Here is an 18,699-nt window from a genome sequence, read left to right on the forward strand (position 1 = left end):
AATTAAATTCATGCAATTAAACATTAAACAGATCATTTGTTTTCCTGCCCACAAATTGACGTGCTGGCTGCAGAAATGTATTTGTAATAAGGAACACTAATGAAACATTTTGGATTTTAAGCTCATACCCAAGTATCCATAATTATTTGGATACCCCTTTAAGTACAGCTTGCAGTAGCAGACACGATGAAATGGAGGGTTAATCCTCCAGATATTATTTGCTAAGAGGAAAATAAATGCTTGAAAAAAATAGTGTAACCATGAATGCCAAGGCTGAAAAAGTACATTTTAAATATTATGCCAACAAATTATCTTATTTGAAATAATGAGAGATTTTTAATTTGCAATCTGAATAGTTTTTTTTTTTTAGAATTGACTGGATTAATAATGTCCCTATGAGTCATACTCATTGATTTCTGTTTCATTGTAAGTATTGTATGTATTCTGTAACAATGAATTGCACAGAGTTTTTTCAGTAATGATGCTTACTGATGTTGTCTGAATATTTTAGGCAGTTTCTTTTTCTCAAAGTGCCTACGCGGAGAATGTTCATCAGAGGAAATGTGCGACACGTTGGAATCTGCAGGATTTAGTCCTCAGATGTTGCTGGTAAGATGATAATTAAAACAAAGTCTAGAAATGGAATACATTGTTTGTAGAAGCATGAAGTCTTTGAATGTACCCATTACATACATTTGGACTCACCATAAGCCATTCATTATTATCCCCATAGCCTGAGTTAAAATATGTTTTTCTTTTTAATTTTTAGAGAAGGTAATTTCTTAAATGTATCTTGGCAACTAATGTTGTTTTAATCATTGTTTTCCAGTGTGTACCATAACACATCCATTTTCCACATTGTAGCCCAGTATTAAGGAACACTCCGTTATGACCAGTCTCATACAAACAAAACTATAGATTTTGCAGCATATAAATTTCCTTGGCACGCATTCTCAATTGTGTTTTTGAAATACTTTAATTTAAAATATAGTGCATTTTTCCATGACTTCTTGACTAATTTTTTAAACAAAATTGACCAGAGCGAAGTCTTTAAAGAGTCATACCTGAATATTTCTAAACTGCGAAGTAGTGGCAACTTCCATCAATCTTCCCGGTTCCAGGCATTACCCAGGAAGCTAAGCTTCTCATTACAGACGATTAATGTTCAATTTCGTAAAGTAGTTTAGGGATTTCAAAGTCGGTCATATTTCATAGCTCTATCGGAGATCCTTTCTAAATGACTTGGAGACTTCAAGCCAGCTCCTGATATGTCTGAATCACCTTCCATTTAAGATAAACTATTTTTAAGGGTTTGGTTTCTTAATGTTTAGGACATGAGGATATATACTTTTCAGACTAGGTCATGCATACATTCTTCAAGTTGGGGAGTTAACTTATTTGGATAGAAACACCTGGGAAGGGGACCAGGCCATTTACACACATTAAAGAAGAAAGACAACTTTGCATCCTATGCACAACTGTGGGCCTTGTACTTTCCGAGGCTATGTACCATGTACTCCTGGAGAGCCGCCTTAAGGTCTTTCCTTTTTCATCACTGACGACATTTGCATACGCCCAACTGGGTGTAACTATATGCACCTCACTGATTGGGCCCAGGAAGACTGAAACCAGTCTGGACTTGCTTGTATTCTCATTTATAAGGGATGTGACCTGGCATTTCAAGCTGGATTGAGAGCAGTGACAAAGTTAATTTGCTTGTGGTTGCTTTGCATCCTGGGTAGCAGTCTGTCTCCAATTTCTTCAAGGTCAGTGTGCTCCCACACGTCCGTCTGTGTGGCATGTAAGAGCTCATCTACTAATGAAGATGAGTATGAGTGGACAAATAAGGAGAAACAAATTGGGGAGGTTGCAGCAGGAGCTCTACAAAGAGACATGTTCACTGGGAGTTAATGTTGACTTCAGTAGTTCTTTAACTGTGAGCTGGCGTCAGATGCTAGGGCACAATTAAACAAGCATACCACATCAGTAAGGCTGTCTTAAACATTAATCTTGCCTCCTCATCCTAAGTATGAAGTGGAATGCAATTGTAACTTATGAATATATTTAATTTTTGGATGTACACCATGCTCTTCAAGTCATAAAAAGAAATGGAATGCTTCATAAGGAGTGGCCAATGATAATTCTTGATGTGTGATTTGGGGCATCACTGACTGGGTACTAGATATGTTACATGTCCCAGTGGACAACCTTGAAACACATCTTTAGGACATCCACTGCCTATTTGTGTAATTCTGTTCAGGGGTGCTTATCTACCTAACACTGTTGAGTGGTGCACTATAATGTCTAAAGCATTATAGCTGGCAATCCCCTCAGCTCAGTTTTGCATTACAATATTCAAGCATGAATAATAATGCCGAATCCACTATCTTGCACAATCGGTGGTGCTCACTGTAATAAACTTACAAGGTTAACCAGATGATAGACATTTTAATTGTTGCATAGGTGATCATATCCTACCAGTGTTGGTGTCCTGATTGGTCACCGCTAATTAGCTGCAGAAGCTATTGTTGCAGGAGAAACACTTCCTAACACTGAGGACTGACAGTGGGTGGGAAATATTGATAGAGCCTTCCAGAAGAGCCACTGCATACTGCCAACCTGCCACGGCATACTTCCAGGAAGAAGAATGCACACTAGGTGTGGACTGTCTTAAATGGAAGTCCTTCAGAAAATGGCTTCACCCGCAATCTTCCAACATTCATGTACAATATTTGAGGTGTGTCTTGGAACTTGTACTCCTGAATCTCAAGGGCAGCTGCCCTTTATTACAGGCTGCCATTGCATTTCCCTACCTTACCACAAGCCAAACTTTCCACCATTGACCAGTGCCATACGATCTCCCACAAGGCTACCTATGTTGGTGCGAGACACGAAGGGTACCAGAGAGGAGGATGAGCAGCCAGGCCATGAGAGCGGTGCATTAGCCAAAACATATTGGTCTGGAATGCAGCCTGGGTGATTGCCAGTGGGTAAATGTTTTTAATCGTTCATAAAAAATTAACATTTCATCCCTCATGGTTTGATGTCTTAATGTGACACCCTAAATGCTAAATTACATGGGTACCCAGCTCACTTTGCCGTAGGAACCAAGCTACACATCACTTATGAGGCCCAGCAAGTTTGAAACTGATCAAGATTACTCATGTTTCATTTCAGAGGGGACAGGGTCTGGCAGTTCGGGAGGGACTGTTCTTACTAGACAGCGATACAGTAGGGAAAGAATGCAGTCTGAGCGATTGCCAGTGGGTGAAACTTATGCTAGCATTCTACCCATTATGTTTTGTTGTTTTGATGTGATGCCCTAAATGCAACATGTATACCAAGACATCAGTCCTGTGCTCCCTGTGCCATAGGCTTCAAGCTGCACCTCACCGATGAGGACAGCAAGGGTGAAACTGGTTTAGGTTTGCTTGTGTTCTGGTTCAGAATAGATGTGACCTTGCTGTTCAGGATGGACAGTTCCTATTGAACCAGGGTCAAGTCTTAGATGCTTATGATTGCTACCCACCTGGATTGTGCCATGGACAAAAAATGATGGACTGGAGTATGGTCTGACAGTTTTCAGTCACTGAGACCTTCGCGAGCATTCCACCATAACCCTTTTATAGATATACAGTGTATTATTTAGTCTGCTGCTTTGTGATCCCATATTGGCACAGATCTTACTACTGAAGTGGGTCCTGGAAGAAACTAAAAACCACAGACACAACAAAACATTTCCTCAAAAGGAGATACTCCTTGCAGTCCCTTTTCAATGCAATGGCAAGCAGACAGTGAAAAGCGTGATGGGGCCCGTAATCCCCAAGGCAGCGTTGCCCTGGTGGATTGAGACGAGCAGCATAAAAGTGGTGGTGCCGGCGGTCTGACTGTGTTGCTTTCGCCACGGTCCTAATGTGGAGGCCGGACCTCCGCATTAGCAGCGGTGCGACCACCACCGTGAGTCTGGCAGTCCTAGGACCACTAGACTCGTAATGAGGGGCTCTGTTTTGTTAATATTTTATTCCACATAGTGAAGCATAAGACATTGCATCAGACTACCTTTCCGTACGAAATTATTCTCCAGACTTCTTGGACACCCTTCATTTACGAGGGGTCATTCCTCTAAAGAGGTTGTGGCTACTTCTGTCGAATTGCAGGATTTCACCTCAGAGAATATTTGCTGTTATACCATTAAGGGTTAGCAAAAATGCAAATTTTGAAAATCCAAAAGCACAGTGGCCTTTAGAAGCACTGTGAGTGGCTGGACAAAGTACTTGCCTCAGTGCTAATTGTATTATGATAAATACATTACCCAGACCCCAGGCAGTGCACTTCAAAGCAACTACCATGCCTGCCTACTGGCAAGGTCCTCCAGGTGTTCTAGCAGGCAGACATTATGCACAAGCCACCCTGCAGAGAATGTGGCTTTTCAGGGCACTGTCCAGGCCAGCCAGTGTGATTAACTCAATGCAAGCTCCATTAAGGTAGTTCCATTGCGTAACCCCTGAAAGTGTTGGACAAGCGCTAGAGTTTCGTGCAGCTCTGTAGGACATTTCCCTTGGATTTTGCCTTTTTTGACACATGGCAAGCGGCTGTGAAAACAATGGAAACCTCAAAATCGCCTTCAGTTTCACATCCTTTTACTGCAGGTTGAAAAAAAGGACTTTGCCCACCACTGTATACCACTAAAGTGATTTCCCTAAACAGACACTCAACATTATAAGCTTTCTGCATATAGAGAGTAAGGGGACTCATGCATTGTCTCGGTGCAAGATAATTCAAATGTCTTCCCTGTGATCTATATCTGTCTGATGGTTTTAAACATGAGTTGGTGTCCTGTTTTTCCAACTGCGACATGTTTTGAGTTGTATTAGTGTCTGTGTTTTACAGTGCTGTAGTAAATTCTCACGTTCACTGGTATGGTAACCCACAGGAATAATAACTGCAGTAAGGGCAAGTAATAGAATGCTAATGGGTAGATTATTTTGCAATAATTTCTATTACGCTAAACCCTGTTGTTTGTCACCAAACTTTCACTTCTTGCTGTTCCAGTCTGTGTTTTAGACAGATATGTCTTCTTCCTTGGGATAAAAGGTTCTGGTTAAGGGACAGGTATAGTCGAACCCTTGATAAGACGTGACTCAAAAAATATGCGCACATGGACTCAGCGCACGCATTGGATACTGAGATGTAATATGGCACGGCTCGGAGTAAAGGTAAGTAATCTGCATTTTTGGTATTTGAGGAATTTTGTAATCTTGTGGAATTGTGAGAGGAGACTAGGACTACTCCTTCCTGTACAACAAGGGTGTATAAATCTGCGTTCACCAGATCACCATTGTATGATATGAATACATCCGTTTGTCACACGTACTGAAAATGTGCAGTTATTTATACATGTGCATCCTTTGGTTTCTCTGTCTCGCTCTCTGTTTCACTTTGTCTCTCTCGTTCTCCGGACTTAATCAAAGTAAGCAGAAAGATTATGAAAGACATTAACGTAAGAGAAGTATTTTTGCTCTCTGCACACATCTGATCAGGTTGTCCTTCTTATTCAGCTGAAATGTTACTGGGATCAAGATGAAGAAATACCTTTCTTAAATTAAACTTTCATCTGTAGTACAACTATTTAAGGTGCTAGGGTTGTATGGCTATACATAGGCATATTTGGTTTGTAATCACTGTCCTTTTTATGTTTTCAGTCACTGCTACTCAATTTATGGCTCTCCAAAGAAAATGAAGTCCTCGAAAACACACAGTCTGTTTGTTACCTACACACCTTATTGTCTGTGCTGAGCAACATGAAAGGTAAGATACATTGTTTAATCTTCTTAAAATACTGCTGCCCTCTTCACAAGGCCTTCTGCTTGTGTTATATGTGTGATTTTTTTCTTGCATTTCCTGGAGTTAGACTAATTTATTCACTACTATCATGCACAAATCCATATTTCCTTGTGATATTAACATTACCATGCCACAATCTAAACTGCTCCATAATGCAACTGCCCTGCTCATGCCAGAATGGTCACTATCCATATACAAAGCTTGATTGTCCAATGCAATTACAAAATTCACTTTACCCCATGTATAAAGCCTCTTTGCACAGTTTCACAATATGTAAAGCAGCACTGCCATGCTATTATTCACATTTATATCCCAAAGCATTTCTCTGCAGATAATTGCTGTCACCCTGAGCTCCTTCACTTGGAATCATTAACAGTTCAGTTTCACCTGTTATTTAAGATTGGTAGGCATTCCAGAGTGCCCGTGCTAATCTTGGGTTCATTGTTTAGACCTTCCCAGCATGTTGCATAATTAGGTGCCTGCCTAATGTGGATGGGAAGAGGAGCTCCAGAGCGAAGAAGCCGGGACAGATAAAGTCCACCAACCTTTCAATTTAAGTTTAAATCTGAGTTGCTGAACAGGCTACGTATTTTGCTGCAAAAATCACATGTACGAATGTAGGCAGATACTGTTGTTGAGATATTGAAGACCAGATCGTTCTTATAGTTGAATATCCAGCATCCCAATTTGAAGTTAATGTATATTTAAATATCCAGCATCCCAATCTGAGGTTAAGGACTGGCAGCCAGCGAAGTGAGTGACTATCTGATTTCACTTGATCTATTTCTGTAAGGCCCTTGATTAATCATACATTGGGATTCTGCCCTGCCTGAAGCCATCCATTGTGTATATTAGAAATACCCTTAAAGAGATAGCAACTAATGACCACTGAACTAATCTGGGTGTGAAGAGGCAGCAGACATAGGGGGTCAATATGACCCCCGTGGTCGGTGTAATAGTAGAGGTAGTACCGCCAACAGGCTGGCGGTACACACCTCCACTACTATGACATTGGCGGTATGGCCAAAGCCAAACTGCCAAGTTATCACACCGACCGCCACGGCGGTAATGACTGCCGGGCTGGAGACTACAGTCTCCAGCCCGGCGGCCGCCCATGGCATTTTGACCCCACCCACTGCCATGGTTTCCGTGGTTTCTTTACCGCCACGGAAGCCATGGCGGTAGGCACTATCAGTGCCAGGGATTTCCTTCACTGGCACTGAGAGGGGTCTCCCCCGCCCCTCCCCCTCCCTAGAGTCCTCCCCCCAACTGACCCCCCCACATGTACACACATACACGCACATACATACACACCCATACATACATGCATACACACTCACAGCAACACTCACTAACCTACATCCAGACACACATGCAATCACACGACGCAACATGCACGTACTCAAACCCCCACTCATGCACACACGCATTCAGACACAGTCACACACACTCCCACACACGCACACAACTCCCCCCGCCCCCTCTCCTGTTGGAGAACCCAACTTACCTGCTTGCAGGGGGTCCTCCGGCAGGAGACGGGACGCGGCGCTGCTGCCAGCAGCAGCATCCACCAGCAAAACACCGCCAGGCCGTGTCATGGAACATGATACAGAAGGCGGTATTTTGCTGTTGTGGCACTGCTGCTGGCAGCAGCGCCACCTTACTGCATTCCGGCTACGGTCATAATTGGATGGACGGTCGGTAGCCACGGCGACGGTATGTTGGTGGCTGTCACCGTGGCGGTAGGCGGCATTTGCCGCCAATCTTGTAATGAGGGCCATAATGCCTTCGTTTTTTTTTTTATCATACTGCTTGGTCTAAGTCTTTGACCCAAAATGCAGGGAATACAAAGTGTCATTAAGTTTGCTCTCCTTTTGATAACAAACAGGATCATCTCAGTTTTGTCATTGTCTAGTTCAAGGACCATGGTTGCTTCTAGTTTTTTGAAATGCATGAGGGAACCACTTACGAACCTATTCATTTTTGACATTGGTACAGTAGACAGGTCATCACAGTGTTGTGTCAGAAATGTTGCTGTGTAGACATGCCTAGATTCATTCAGCAGATATATGCCATGCTAATAGATCTGCTCTTGGACAACCATAAACTACCTGGTAATAAAGCTGATCGTTTCCTAGTGAGGTATGGCTTTAGCTGTTTGACTGACCTCTCCTTCCCAAAGTTCCTACCATTAATACTGAAAGGTTTAGGGGTATAGTCACCCATCTGTTAAGCCCTTGAAGCATGCCCAGCAGCTTGCACAACGTAAATTCGCCCAACAGACTGAGGTCAGAACAGCAGACCGAGATTACCAGTATCCATAATCCTCTTTCTCCTCCACACGAACAACTTCAAAATAATTTTAATGCCTTCATGAGGAAATCTGAAGACTCCTTTTTCAGGAGCTGAGTAACATCCTGGTGACACTGCTAGCTCATCTAGAATATTATATTCTACTTTGATCCCTCAGCCTACATTGCCGCGTACACAATCAAATTGATGAAGGTGATTCAATGTTTTCTTCCGACGAGAATCCTGCAATGAGAGTTAATTCTCCTAGGGGCCCAGTAGGAGCACGGTGAGCCACCTACTCTCTCTGACCCAGAGAAGGTACAGCAGATGACTGCACTATTCTCAACAGAGTAGCAGCAGTCAGCCGTAGTGGTGCTGTAACATTTATGTAGAATATCTAGTTTTGAAGTTGGTGCTGCTGTAGATCACATGCTTTGCACATACGTGCCATCTAGTGTGTAATGCTGACATTACATGTTGTTTATCTTTTAAGTAAAAGTTTTGGTTTCAATATGACGTGATTCACAGGCAAAGATACAACCTTGAATTTGTTTTCCCATCATTAGGTTTAGATGTATCTCAGTGCTTGGGCTGTCGCAATAAAAAGTTGTGGATATCCAGATTTTCAAGCTCAATGAACCGCTCCCACATTAGACACAAAAAAAAATGTTGAAGATGTCAGCGCACTTCCTTCTTTCACCGACTGCCTCAGTACAGAATTAGAAGAAGCAGCCTGGGGCTAGGTTGTATAAGAATTGCTCATGTGGCAGTATGAAGAACCCAACCTTTAAGTTTTGTCCAAATCACAAAAGCAGAGCTCTCTGGTCCGATCAGGTATCCAATCTTACTTTGACAAGAGACCATAAGGAGGTCGCCTTCTCACCGTTCAGGGCTTTCTAGTGTAAAAATACCCTCAGTTAGATGGTGTATGTATTTCTGAATTCAGTGCCAAACTCTTCGCAACAGGGTGTCTGGCGTGTTACAACACTCAAATAAATTCATCCTTGGCATGGTTGTTAGGTTAGGGGCACTGAGTCGGGTCTGCTAGTGCTGTGTTGATTTTTCTGGTCATCCTCATTTCACTAAGAGATTTTTACTTGTTCATGTGTTTTTAATTAGTAACTTAAAAATATTTTAGTGATATGTTTACTAAAAGAATAGCATGTCTACACTTATAGAATACATGCAAATGTACTACTTTTTTGAATTCCCAAACAGTGACATCAGTAGGCTTGGAAATCTACCCCAGTCTTAGGTTTCAAGGCATACTACTAGCAATACCCAAAAACGTGACAGGACGAAAGCTTGCAAATAATCTAACCACTAGCAAACCCTGAATGTAGCAAACCAATCCAATATTTTATAGACACAGGGACTGCTTTGGTATTTAGTTGAGGGAGTAAAGGCAGACAGGGTGACGCTGGACTTTACTGCCTTTACTCCGCCTGCCAAATTTAGAGATGTGTGCGAGCCCCGCAGACATCTCTTTAAATTGGCAGAAACTATTGTCATGTTGGTCCTTGTCAACTGCTCTGTCAAACATGATGGCTGGCCATCAAACTTTTCCAAAGTTTCTGTTTTTTTCTTTTCAAAAAAACAGTGCAAGAGTTTGTTTTTGAAAAATAAAAAAAATAATGTCCATCACACCATGGGAGTTTTCTCCCATGCTCTGGTGGCCACTTTCCTTTTTTTTTTACTATCCCTCACTGCCGTGATATATCTGGCAGTGACAGATAGTAAAAAAAAAAACATATGACCATCCACTCTAAATAGTGAGAACAGTCAAATGTATTTTTCTTTGAAGGACTTGGAAGGAAGATTTATACAGAAGAAATACATTAAACTCTACTATACACAATATAATTAATGCTAAGGTGTTAAGATATTTTCACGTGCTCTGATTTGCTGAAGAAATGATGCATTTGCTCACACCATAATGAATCTGTAGAAAAAGTTGTTTCATATTCAAGAATTTAGTATACATACTCTGTATAGCTGTGCAGTTGAGAACCTTCCTGGAATTGACCCTTTTCCTCTTATTATTGAATTCTTTAATAAAACTCTTTAAATTTTCCTTTGACCTAGAATTCTATTATATTAGTATATAAGCCCAATTAAAAAATAAAGATGTACTTTTCCTGCTTTTAATGGTTTTTGAGGTGCCTCCTGAAACTGAGGTGTAACACCATCTTCAATGCACTACATGTCGAAATTTCTATTGAGGTTAATTTTATCTCAATTTTGGAATGCCATTTTGCTTCCACACAGGGCAAGCCCTTTTTGTACCCTCAGCTGCAAGATGCTGTTGTCCCAGGTGCCTCCCTCTTATCCAGGGAGTAAATTTGGGCCATCACACAATTCAAGACCAGTTGTCTCCGCAACAACATATACTGCTTATTTGCTGAAACGTACGAAGTACAGCTTGCACTAGGGGCGGTATATGCAATGATCCTCGTGAAAACAGTGCTCATACATGCAGACAACATGCACACTTTGTAATACATCCAGAAATTGTGGCAGAGACAATATGGCAGTGGTCAGTTTGTCTTCAAGTCTTCTTACAAACATGTCAAAGGAATGACAACAAATTTGCAGACCTGGTATGCAGGATGCATCAACCAAGGCATAAATGTGAGCTGAGCACCTCAGTAATTCACAGTACATTTACTGCTGATAATGCCCAAAGGTGATCTCTTTGCTACTCAGGACAACTTAAAATGCCCAGACTTCACCTTGAGGTACCCAAAACCACAGTTAATGGACAATGCTCTATGGATGAACTGGTCAGTTCCTCCACTACCACTGATCCTGTATATAGTGAGACAAATGAGACAGGTGCTGATTAAGGCTTACTCTTATTGCACCTGCATAGGTGAAACAACTCCAGTATTCAATACTGCGGGGCATGTTGATACATCCACACCAGAAACAACCTTTACTCACATACCATTGGGGCCTGCTGTTGCACCCCAACCTCTTTGCATTGAACCTTCTTAACATTTGGGTACCTTCAGCTGCTACAAGTGTGCATGGTAATTCTTAAGGAACCTCATAAGCTTACTGCAAGAGCTTGCTATGCAGAAAAACTGAGAAGATGGATTCACTGCAGTAGTAGCATTGATAAGCTCTATTACTCGCTTCACTTCAAGGCATCATTTACTACTTCATGCAGCTTCAAACGTCAGGCTTAGCATAACATTGATTAGCATTCATTTGGCAGCTTGCATACAGAATAGGCAACACCAATCTATATTTAAAATTCTAGTTGTAAAAATGTTCATGGAGGACCATCCCTCTGCCAGCACACCCAGTTTGCTCATGCCTATTAGAGTTTCTTTAATGTAAAGTGACTTTTCTCATTTCAGCTAGCTCTTTTTGGAAAGTTTGTGAGTTACAAGACCTAATGATGGGGCAAGGGGGAACCCTTCATCTAGGTGCACAAAGATTAGGTCCTCCTTTGAACAAACCCTTGTTTACTGCATAAGGTTTTTTTCCCAATCTACGTCAATCAAACTATTGACTTGCCCATTTTCTTTCCACAACCAGAAGTTACTGAAAGGGTCTTGCACATATTAGATGTTAAGACACCATTCATATCTTATGTTGACGAACAAAACCACAAAGCAACTATTTGTAGTCTTTGGCAAGCCCCTTTAGGGAAACCTATTTCTAAGTCAGGCATTGCAAGATGAACAACTAAGTATAGACAGGTGTCTTATACAAAGTTAAAGCACACACAGCATACTCTATAAAGGGCACATTCTATTCATATTAAAGGAGCCACTATGTATTTTCTGGGCAACAGTCCACTTGCAGACATTTACAAAGCTACAACATGGTCATCAACTAACATTTTCAGAAAGCAGTTTTGTGTGGACATTCATTCCTGCCAGGAGGCACATGTTGGGCAAACTGTCCTTAAAAAGTTGCTTCATGCACAACTGCTTAAAACCACTGCTTTAGGTAGGAGAGCACAACTTTTCTGGCTGTGCAAAGCATGTGATTCACAGCCGCACATGATGGAAACAGAAAATGTTACAGACCAGTAACAAGCGGTTTCCAGCTTGTAGTGCTGTATATTCTCATGCACCCTTCCCTCTTCCCCCCAAAAGTAAGCTGATGGTGCCAAGTTTTGGCTTGTACTTAACCTCATTTATGATACACCAGTACATATACATTGGCCTCTCACTTTAATTCACATACTTTATCTGGTCTGCATGGGAAATAGTTTAAAAGGGAGTCTTTCTCCTGGTTCGTTGTGGGTTTTGGGAATGGATCATGAGTCCTCTTGAAGCTGAAACCTTTAATTTGAAGAAAAATAACTTATAACGTGCGCATCCTAATACTTGATGGCAGTAGCACGTAAAGCATGTTAATCTACAGCACTACAAACTGCAAACCAATTTTTATAGGTAAGTAGTGTTTTCCTTTTGGTGGTTCCAGTTCATCTGACATCTTTTTGGACAAACTGTGAATCCACTGCCCTTCCCTCCTCCGATCCCCTCCACAAAAGACATAATGACCAATTTATCATGGTGGGATGATATTGTATCTCCTGGACAAATGTTTGAATCATGTTAAAATTGATTCATATATGGAAAAATGTCTTTGGTTTCTCCACAGTTAAACCAGCAATACAAACTTAGTGGTTTTATAGCCTATGAGCATTACTTGGGATTTGGCCAAATCTGTTGCAGAATCATATTAGTCTGGGTAATCTAGCCATCTTCCAATTTCTGAAGCCCATTCTGAGTGCGAGCATTAAGTATGATGTAATTTCCATAAAGCAGAATGTGTAAACAGTAGCCCCCCTTAGAGGATTGAAACTATGGGGTTGCTGATTCTGCATCATAGCTATTAATCTTTAAATTAAAGGGTATGAATGTCTGAAAAGTACAAACAAGAAATAGAGCACCAGTATCTGATGGGATATTTAGTAACTTTCTTTCCACCTAAATCTCAGGCTATTCTAATGGATATACATTTTGACCACTATCTAATGCAGAAGGAGGCATTAGTAAAGGCCAAAAAGACTGAATCTTTTTTCACAAACTGATTGTCTGTCAACAATACATGTCGAGGAGCTGCATTTTCGTGCCGGAAATTTATGAGTCCCCCCAATCATCATTTCAAACACTTGGCTATGATTACCCTCTTCTCTGAATGAGGGTGAACTTGTGCCAATATCTCCTTGTTGGAAAACAACATATTTCACATTTCAATAGGTCAAGGTCATTTCCATCTGCTCCATGACTTTAATTCAGGCCTAAAAGTTAAATGCTATTATCTGATAGAGACTTCTAGTTGCAGATTCCTTACCTTAGAATTTTCAGTCTGGATCAGGAGATTTTTTGTCGAGCAGTACCCCTGCACGCCATTAGGTGGCGTCAGTTGACTCTCCATCCATCATTGGTGTTGTGGTTTTTGGTATGATATCACCACCTCAGCGCGCTGACGTCACTTCTTTTCTTTCCGCACCAAACTATTCACAAATGTGAAGAAAGACTACCCCCTTAGTCACTTTTTGACTGGCCTTTTCGGATTTTGTTGAAGTGGAGTTTTTTTTAAATACATTCTGATGCATCAAGATGTCATCACGGAAGACCGGGTTCAAGCCCTGCGAATCCTGTCATTGGATGTTGTCTGTGATGGATCCGCACCTTGTGTGTCTTTGGTGTTTGGAGTGCGACCACGACCCAAAGTTGTGCTCTGAGTGGCGGGCCATGATCCCGAAGGCTTTGAGGAGGCAGTCTCTGAAGCTTCTTGTGGCCCGCGCTTGGCCACATGTTGCTCCCAGTTTCGGTAGAGAGGAATGCCCAGAGACTGCTCGCAGAGCCCACACTCTTCGTCGTCACATTCAAAAACTTCAGGACACTCTGATAAGCATAAGAACAACTAGAAGAAGCGCAAATGTTCTTTGACTTCACCCCTTTGGTCAAATGACATGACATTTGAAAAGGAGAGTCGTCGCTCTAGCCCTCCGTCCTCAAGACCTACTTCTGTGTCGGCTCCTCCCCTCCCCGAGTTTCCTGGAGCCAGACCAGGGCTCAAAAAATCTACTCAACCACACAAGGGGCGAGTAATAGTTGATCAGGTTGAGCTATTTTTAGGACTCACTCGCCCCTTCTGGCGAGTTGACAAAGAACAGGTGTTCTGTTCAGTCAGAAAGTGGAGGAGTAATAAAAGAGGCCTTTAAATCTTGTTCTTATGTCATATTTGCTCTGTGTTCACAGGCAGAGGTCAAAAGTCAGTTAGTCTTACAATTAAACTCCCTTCTGACCGCAAAGTTCCAGGACTTTGTAAGGTGAACTGTATGAACTGCTATTTAAAGTGTAAAATAAAAGGATAAAGGGTGTCAGGCTTTTCCTAACTCACAACATTTAATTGACTAAGTCAACTGTACAGACATCTCAATTTATTTCAGTAGTTTTGAAAGCCCACTTTTGTATTTCTGTGTGATGAAAAAATACTTTAATGGGATGAAAACAATTCAGAATACTTTACGTCTTGCTGTGCAAAGGATATGTTTTCTGAAACCCAATTTTCACAGATTGTTAATATACTATATGTTTTTATCAGTACAGCTGCAAGTTATTGGAAAGGTTTTTGGACATTTCTTGGAAATGTACTGCGTGTAGATGACAGTATGCTACCACATCATGGTTTACTTATTAAAAGTGAGTGTTTAAACAAAATGAGAAACACTCCTGCCCTGATGGCAATGCTAACAGCAAGTCATGGGTCATGTGTCCCCTATATGTGGGCTGGATTCTTGTGATACATGCAGCAAATTTTAGTCTACTTAATCAAACAAAAGAGATTTTTCTGTACTGCAGAAATGCTGAACTCACATATTTGAAGGGGCATTTATATGTGAGAATGAAGAAAAAGGTGACTCTGTAAACTATTTGCCTAGGATCACACAATTTGAGACCTGTTTATGGGTACATTACAGTTAGGTTGAGTTGATTATTTAAGTTACTCGACCTGCAGGTCTAGTAACATTTTTATGATTTTTCGAGGCCTGCAGAGCCAACCTTGCCCAAATCTGGAGTTTTATGAGGTTGTGCGCCTCATTTTTGGGTGGTCCTACCCGGCCGGAGTGCCTTTGGGCCCCACAGGGTCAGAAGGGGCCCCCTCGTTTTCCGCGCCAGCCACTTCAGCCTAAGAGGGTACCCAGGGATCCATTTCTGGATCCGCACCGGCGTCTGTTGTGCCACTGCTACCTTCCCCAATGACATTACTCCTGGTGCTGCCTGGGCCCACGGTCATTGTCGATCCTATACTTATTGCTAAATGTGATACAGAGCCGCATGGGGGACCCTCAGTGCTGATTCTGACTTCAACATGGACCTTGCTCCTTAGGTCGGATCCTAACCCTTATTCTTATGGGTATGGCTGTAGTGAAAGTATGGAGGGGTCGCTGGGCGCTTCAGAACACCAGCTTGGTGCCCATGGACTGGGCTCAGGACTTTTGTGAAGCCAGTAGTCTATACACTTCCCCGGACACTGGCATGCTTTCTCCCCCTAACGTGGCTATGGAGGAGGAAGCGTCCTATTCACTGGTGGTGAGCAGAGCGAAGTTCCTGTGCTTCAAGCTGCCGTCCTTGGCAGTCCGGTGGCCTCCTGACTGAGGTTCTTCAGCCTTGGGGCTTCCTCTTCAGAACCTGTCTTGCCCTTCAACAAGGCCCTCACTGATGTCCTGCTGGGGACTTGGTTCAAACCCAGTGTAGGAAGATGGCTCTCTATATAGTGCACTAAAATGAAGAACACTGTGCAGAGAGTTCAGTGAATCCCCAATTGGTATTGCAGAGGCAAAAGTAGATAGGACTAATGCTCTATTTGTGGTAGTGTGGACGATCAGTTAGGCTTATCTGAGGGCCGTGCTAAGCATTTGTTGTACTCACAGAGGCAATAATTGAGACACACACTCTAAAAGTAAATCCAGGACCAGTTTAGAAAAATAACAAATCTTTTTATGTGTTTCAAACCCAAGAACTTCGCAGTCAGGTAAGTAGACTTTTAGGCATAAATACTTTGCAGTTTCAAATTTGCAACTTTCAGAGTTCTCTCAATCATATCCAACTGAGGAAAACAATGTTCAGCAAACACAGGGTTAGCAATGGCTTACGAAGCCAGTCTCAGGGAATTAAGGTAAGTACTGAGCACTGACCAGAACCACACCAACAGGTCACACCGGGCGGCTTCGTGCAGAGGTGTGCAGTAAGGCATCAGGTGCCCAATGGTTTCCTATTGGAGTTTGGTCCTCGTGAAGACAGGCTGCAGGCTCTGGCTAGGAAGCCATTCAAGGATAACAAGCATGTATGTGGTAGACTTGGGGTGCTCAGAGACGTAGTGCAAGTTTTGACCTCTTCTGTGCCCAGGGGTGACGGATGCAGGGGTGTATTTAGGCGTCCGTTTTTGCCATCCGGAAGCACTCGCGGTCAGGGATTCCTGTGTGTTGAGGCTGCAGGCATCTCAGGAGAGTCCAAGATGGGTGTGAGACCACACAGGACTCGGTCTCTGGGCAGCTGGGGACTGCATTGGCAGTATTGGTTGGCTTCTCCTTGAGTTGTGGACGTCGGGTGCAATGGTCACTTCTGATGTCGGGTTTCTGGGGTCCAGCCGCAAAGTCTTTTCTTTGGAGTTTTCTTCTTGCAGGGCAAGTCCGCTGCCCACGGGAGACTTGAGCCTTTTTCTTGTGGGGGATCCTTCAAGGTCAGCAGGCAGGCCAAAGGTTCCAGGTCGCTGTTTCTTCTTTTCCTTTTCTCTGGGTGCAACTCTTCTTTGTCCGGGTCTTCGGAGGTTGTCGAAATCTGAGTTCTAGGGTTCAGGGGTGCCACTTAAATACTCAATTTAGGGCCGTTACAGGTAGCCAATGGACTGACCACATTTAGGGTGACTACACCCTTCTTATGACCACTTCCTCTTGGAATTGGGCATCAATCTAACCCTAGTGGCCTAATTGCTTCCAAACAAGATGGAGGAATTTAAAAACTAGTGGCCACTTCAGCTCGTTCACCTTAGGGGTGGGTCTGGCATGAAGTGGGCACTTCAATATACAGAAGGAACCCGTCTAAAACTACTTTCAAGGTCTAGGAGAAAGGCGATAATATCAACAAACCAATGTACAGTACTCCTACCCGACCTTATGTCCTTTCATATCTTAAATTAATCTTACACATTTGTAGGCCTAATCATCCCTCTAGATTTATCCCAGCATCCAATAAAAAAGTGCAATTCATATATATATTTTTTTTTGATCTCGCATTTATTGTATACATATATATATATATGTTCGATGGCATGTGTAGCTGCAGATACACATGCTGTGAACTGTTCCTGCCATCTAGTGTTGGGCTCGGAGTGTTACAAGTTGTTTTTCTTCAAAGAAGTCTTTTCGAGTCACTGGACCAAGTGACTTCTCCCTTTCGGCTCCATTGCGCATGGGCGTCGAATCCATCTTAGATTGTTTTCTTTCCGCCATCGGGTTCGGACGTGTTCCTCTTCGCTCCGTAATTAGAATCGGGAAACTTAGAAAATCATCAAAATTCATCAGTATTGTTTACGTTAGGGACCGATTTAGTATCATCACATCGGCACCGACAACATGACCGCTTCGGCGGCCCTTTGGGGCTTCCGCTCTTCACCAAGGCCTGGTCGGCCCGACCACACCCGTCGTCGAAGACTAATGGACCGGACCCCCTTCCGTTTCTGTCCGAAGTGTCACACCAAGTATCCTTATACAGACCAGCAACTGGTCTGTAACCTGTGTTTATCGCCAGAACACGGAGAGGATACTTGTGAGGCCTGCCGAGCGTTTCGAGCCGAGAAGACCTTAAGGGATCGACGCGCAAGACGATTACAGATGGCGTCGAAGCCAACACAACATCTCGACGTCGAAGAAGAAGAGATGCGGATATCCATTCAGAGTTCGGACTCGGATGAATCTGACGGGGATCGACCATCGTCGGCGGCGCAAAAAGTGAGTACACCTGCCCCGTCCCACACCCAAGGTCAGATCAAAAAACAAAATGCCTCGGGACGCCACTGCCGGAAGGCCATGGCTCGACCCACAGAAAAGAAGGTGACCAAGTAACATCGTCACTGAAAAAGGCCAAAACATTGGCGAAGACTTCCAACTCCGGTCGAGAAACCAGCACAGAAAAAAGTCGGCATCGAGTTATCAAGTCGAGCAAACATCGAAAGAGCCTATCGGAACCGGAAAAGACAATTTCCATCGGGGTTTCGGTACCAAAGAAACCGGCTTCGGAACCGAAAAAAGACTTCCTACGCGGAAGAGCAAGGGCTCTCTCTACAGCTCAAAGAAAAGCACAGATTCGAGCAGGAACTGGATTTAGAAGAACATGACCAAACTCAGCAAAGGCTTCAAATCCAGAAAGATACAGGGAAAATACAAACCATCCCTTCGGTCAAATTCGAAAGAAAACTAGCTTTTCATGAGACTGAGATGCAACCAAAAGCCAAGGTGGTTAGAGATAAGTCACCAACCCCACAGTTCTCACCACAAGCATCCCCACTTCAATCACCACAGTTGTCACC

At 42.8% G+C, this 18,699-nt stretch overlaps 1 protein-coding gene across 3 annotated transcripts in view; it reads left to right on the forward strand.

Annotated features, from left to right (window-relative positions):
• The window catches only part of RAB3GAP2 (RAB3 GTPase activating non-catalytic protein subunit 2), a 695,385-nt gene that overhangs the window by 446,336 nt on the left and 230,350 nt on the right, over nt 1-18,699 (forward strand). For all 3 annotated transcript variants that reach the window (XM_069233869.1, XM_069233867.1, XM_069233868.1), the window contains 2 exons: nt 512-609; nt 5,703-5,808. In XM_069233869.1, the coding sequence (XP_069089970.1) occupies nt 512-609; nt 5,703-5,808 (204 nt within the window). The remainder of the gene's footprint in view (nt 1-511; nt 610-5,702; nt 5,809-18,699) is intronic.

The sequence above is a fragment of the Pleurodeles waltl genome, chromosome 5 (assembly GCF_031143425.1).
Source record: "Pleurodeles waltl isolate 20211129_DDA chromosome 5, aPleWal1.hap1.20221129, whole genome shotgun sequence".
NCBI lineage: Eukaryota > Metazoa > Chordata > Amphibia > Caudata > Salamandridae > Pleurodeles > Pleurodeles waltl.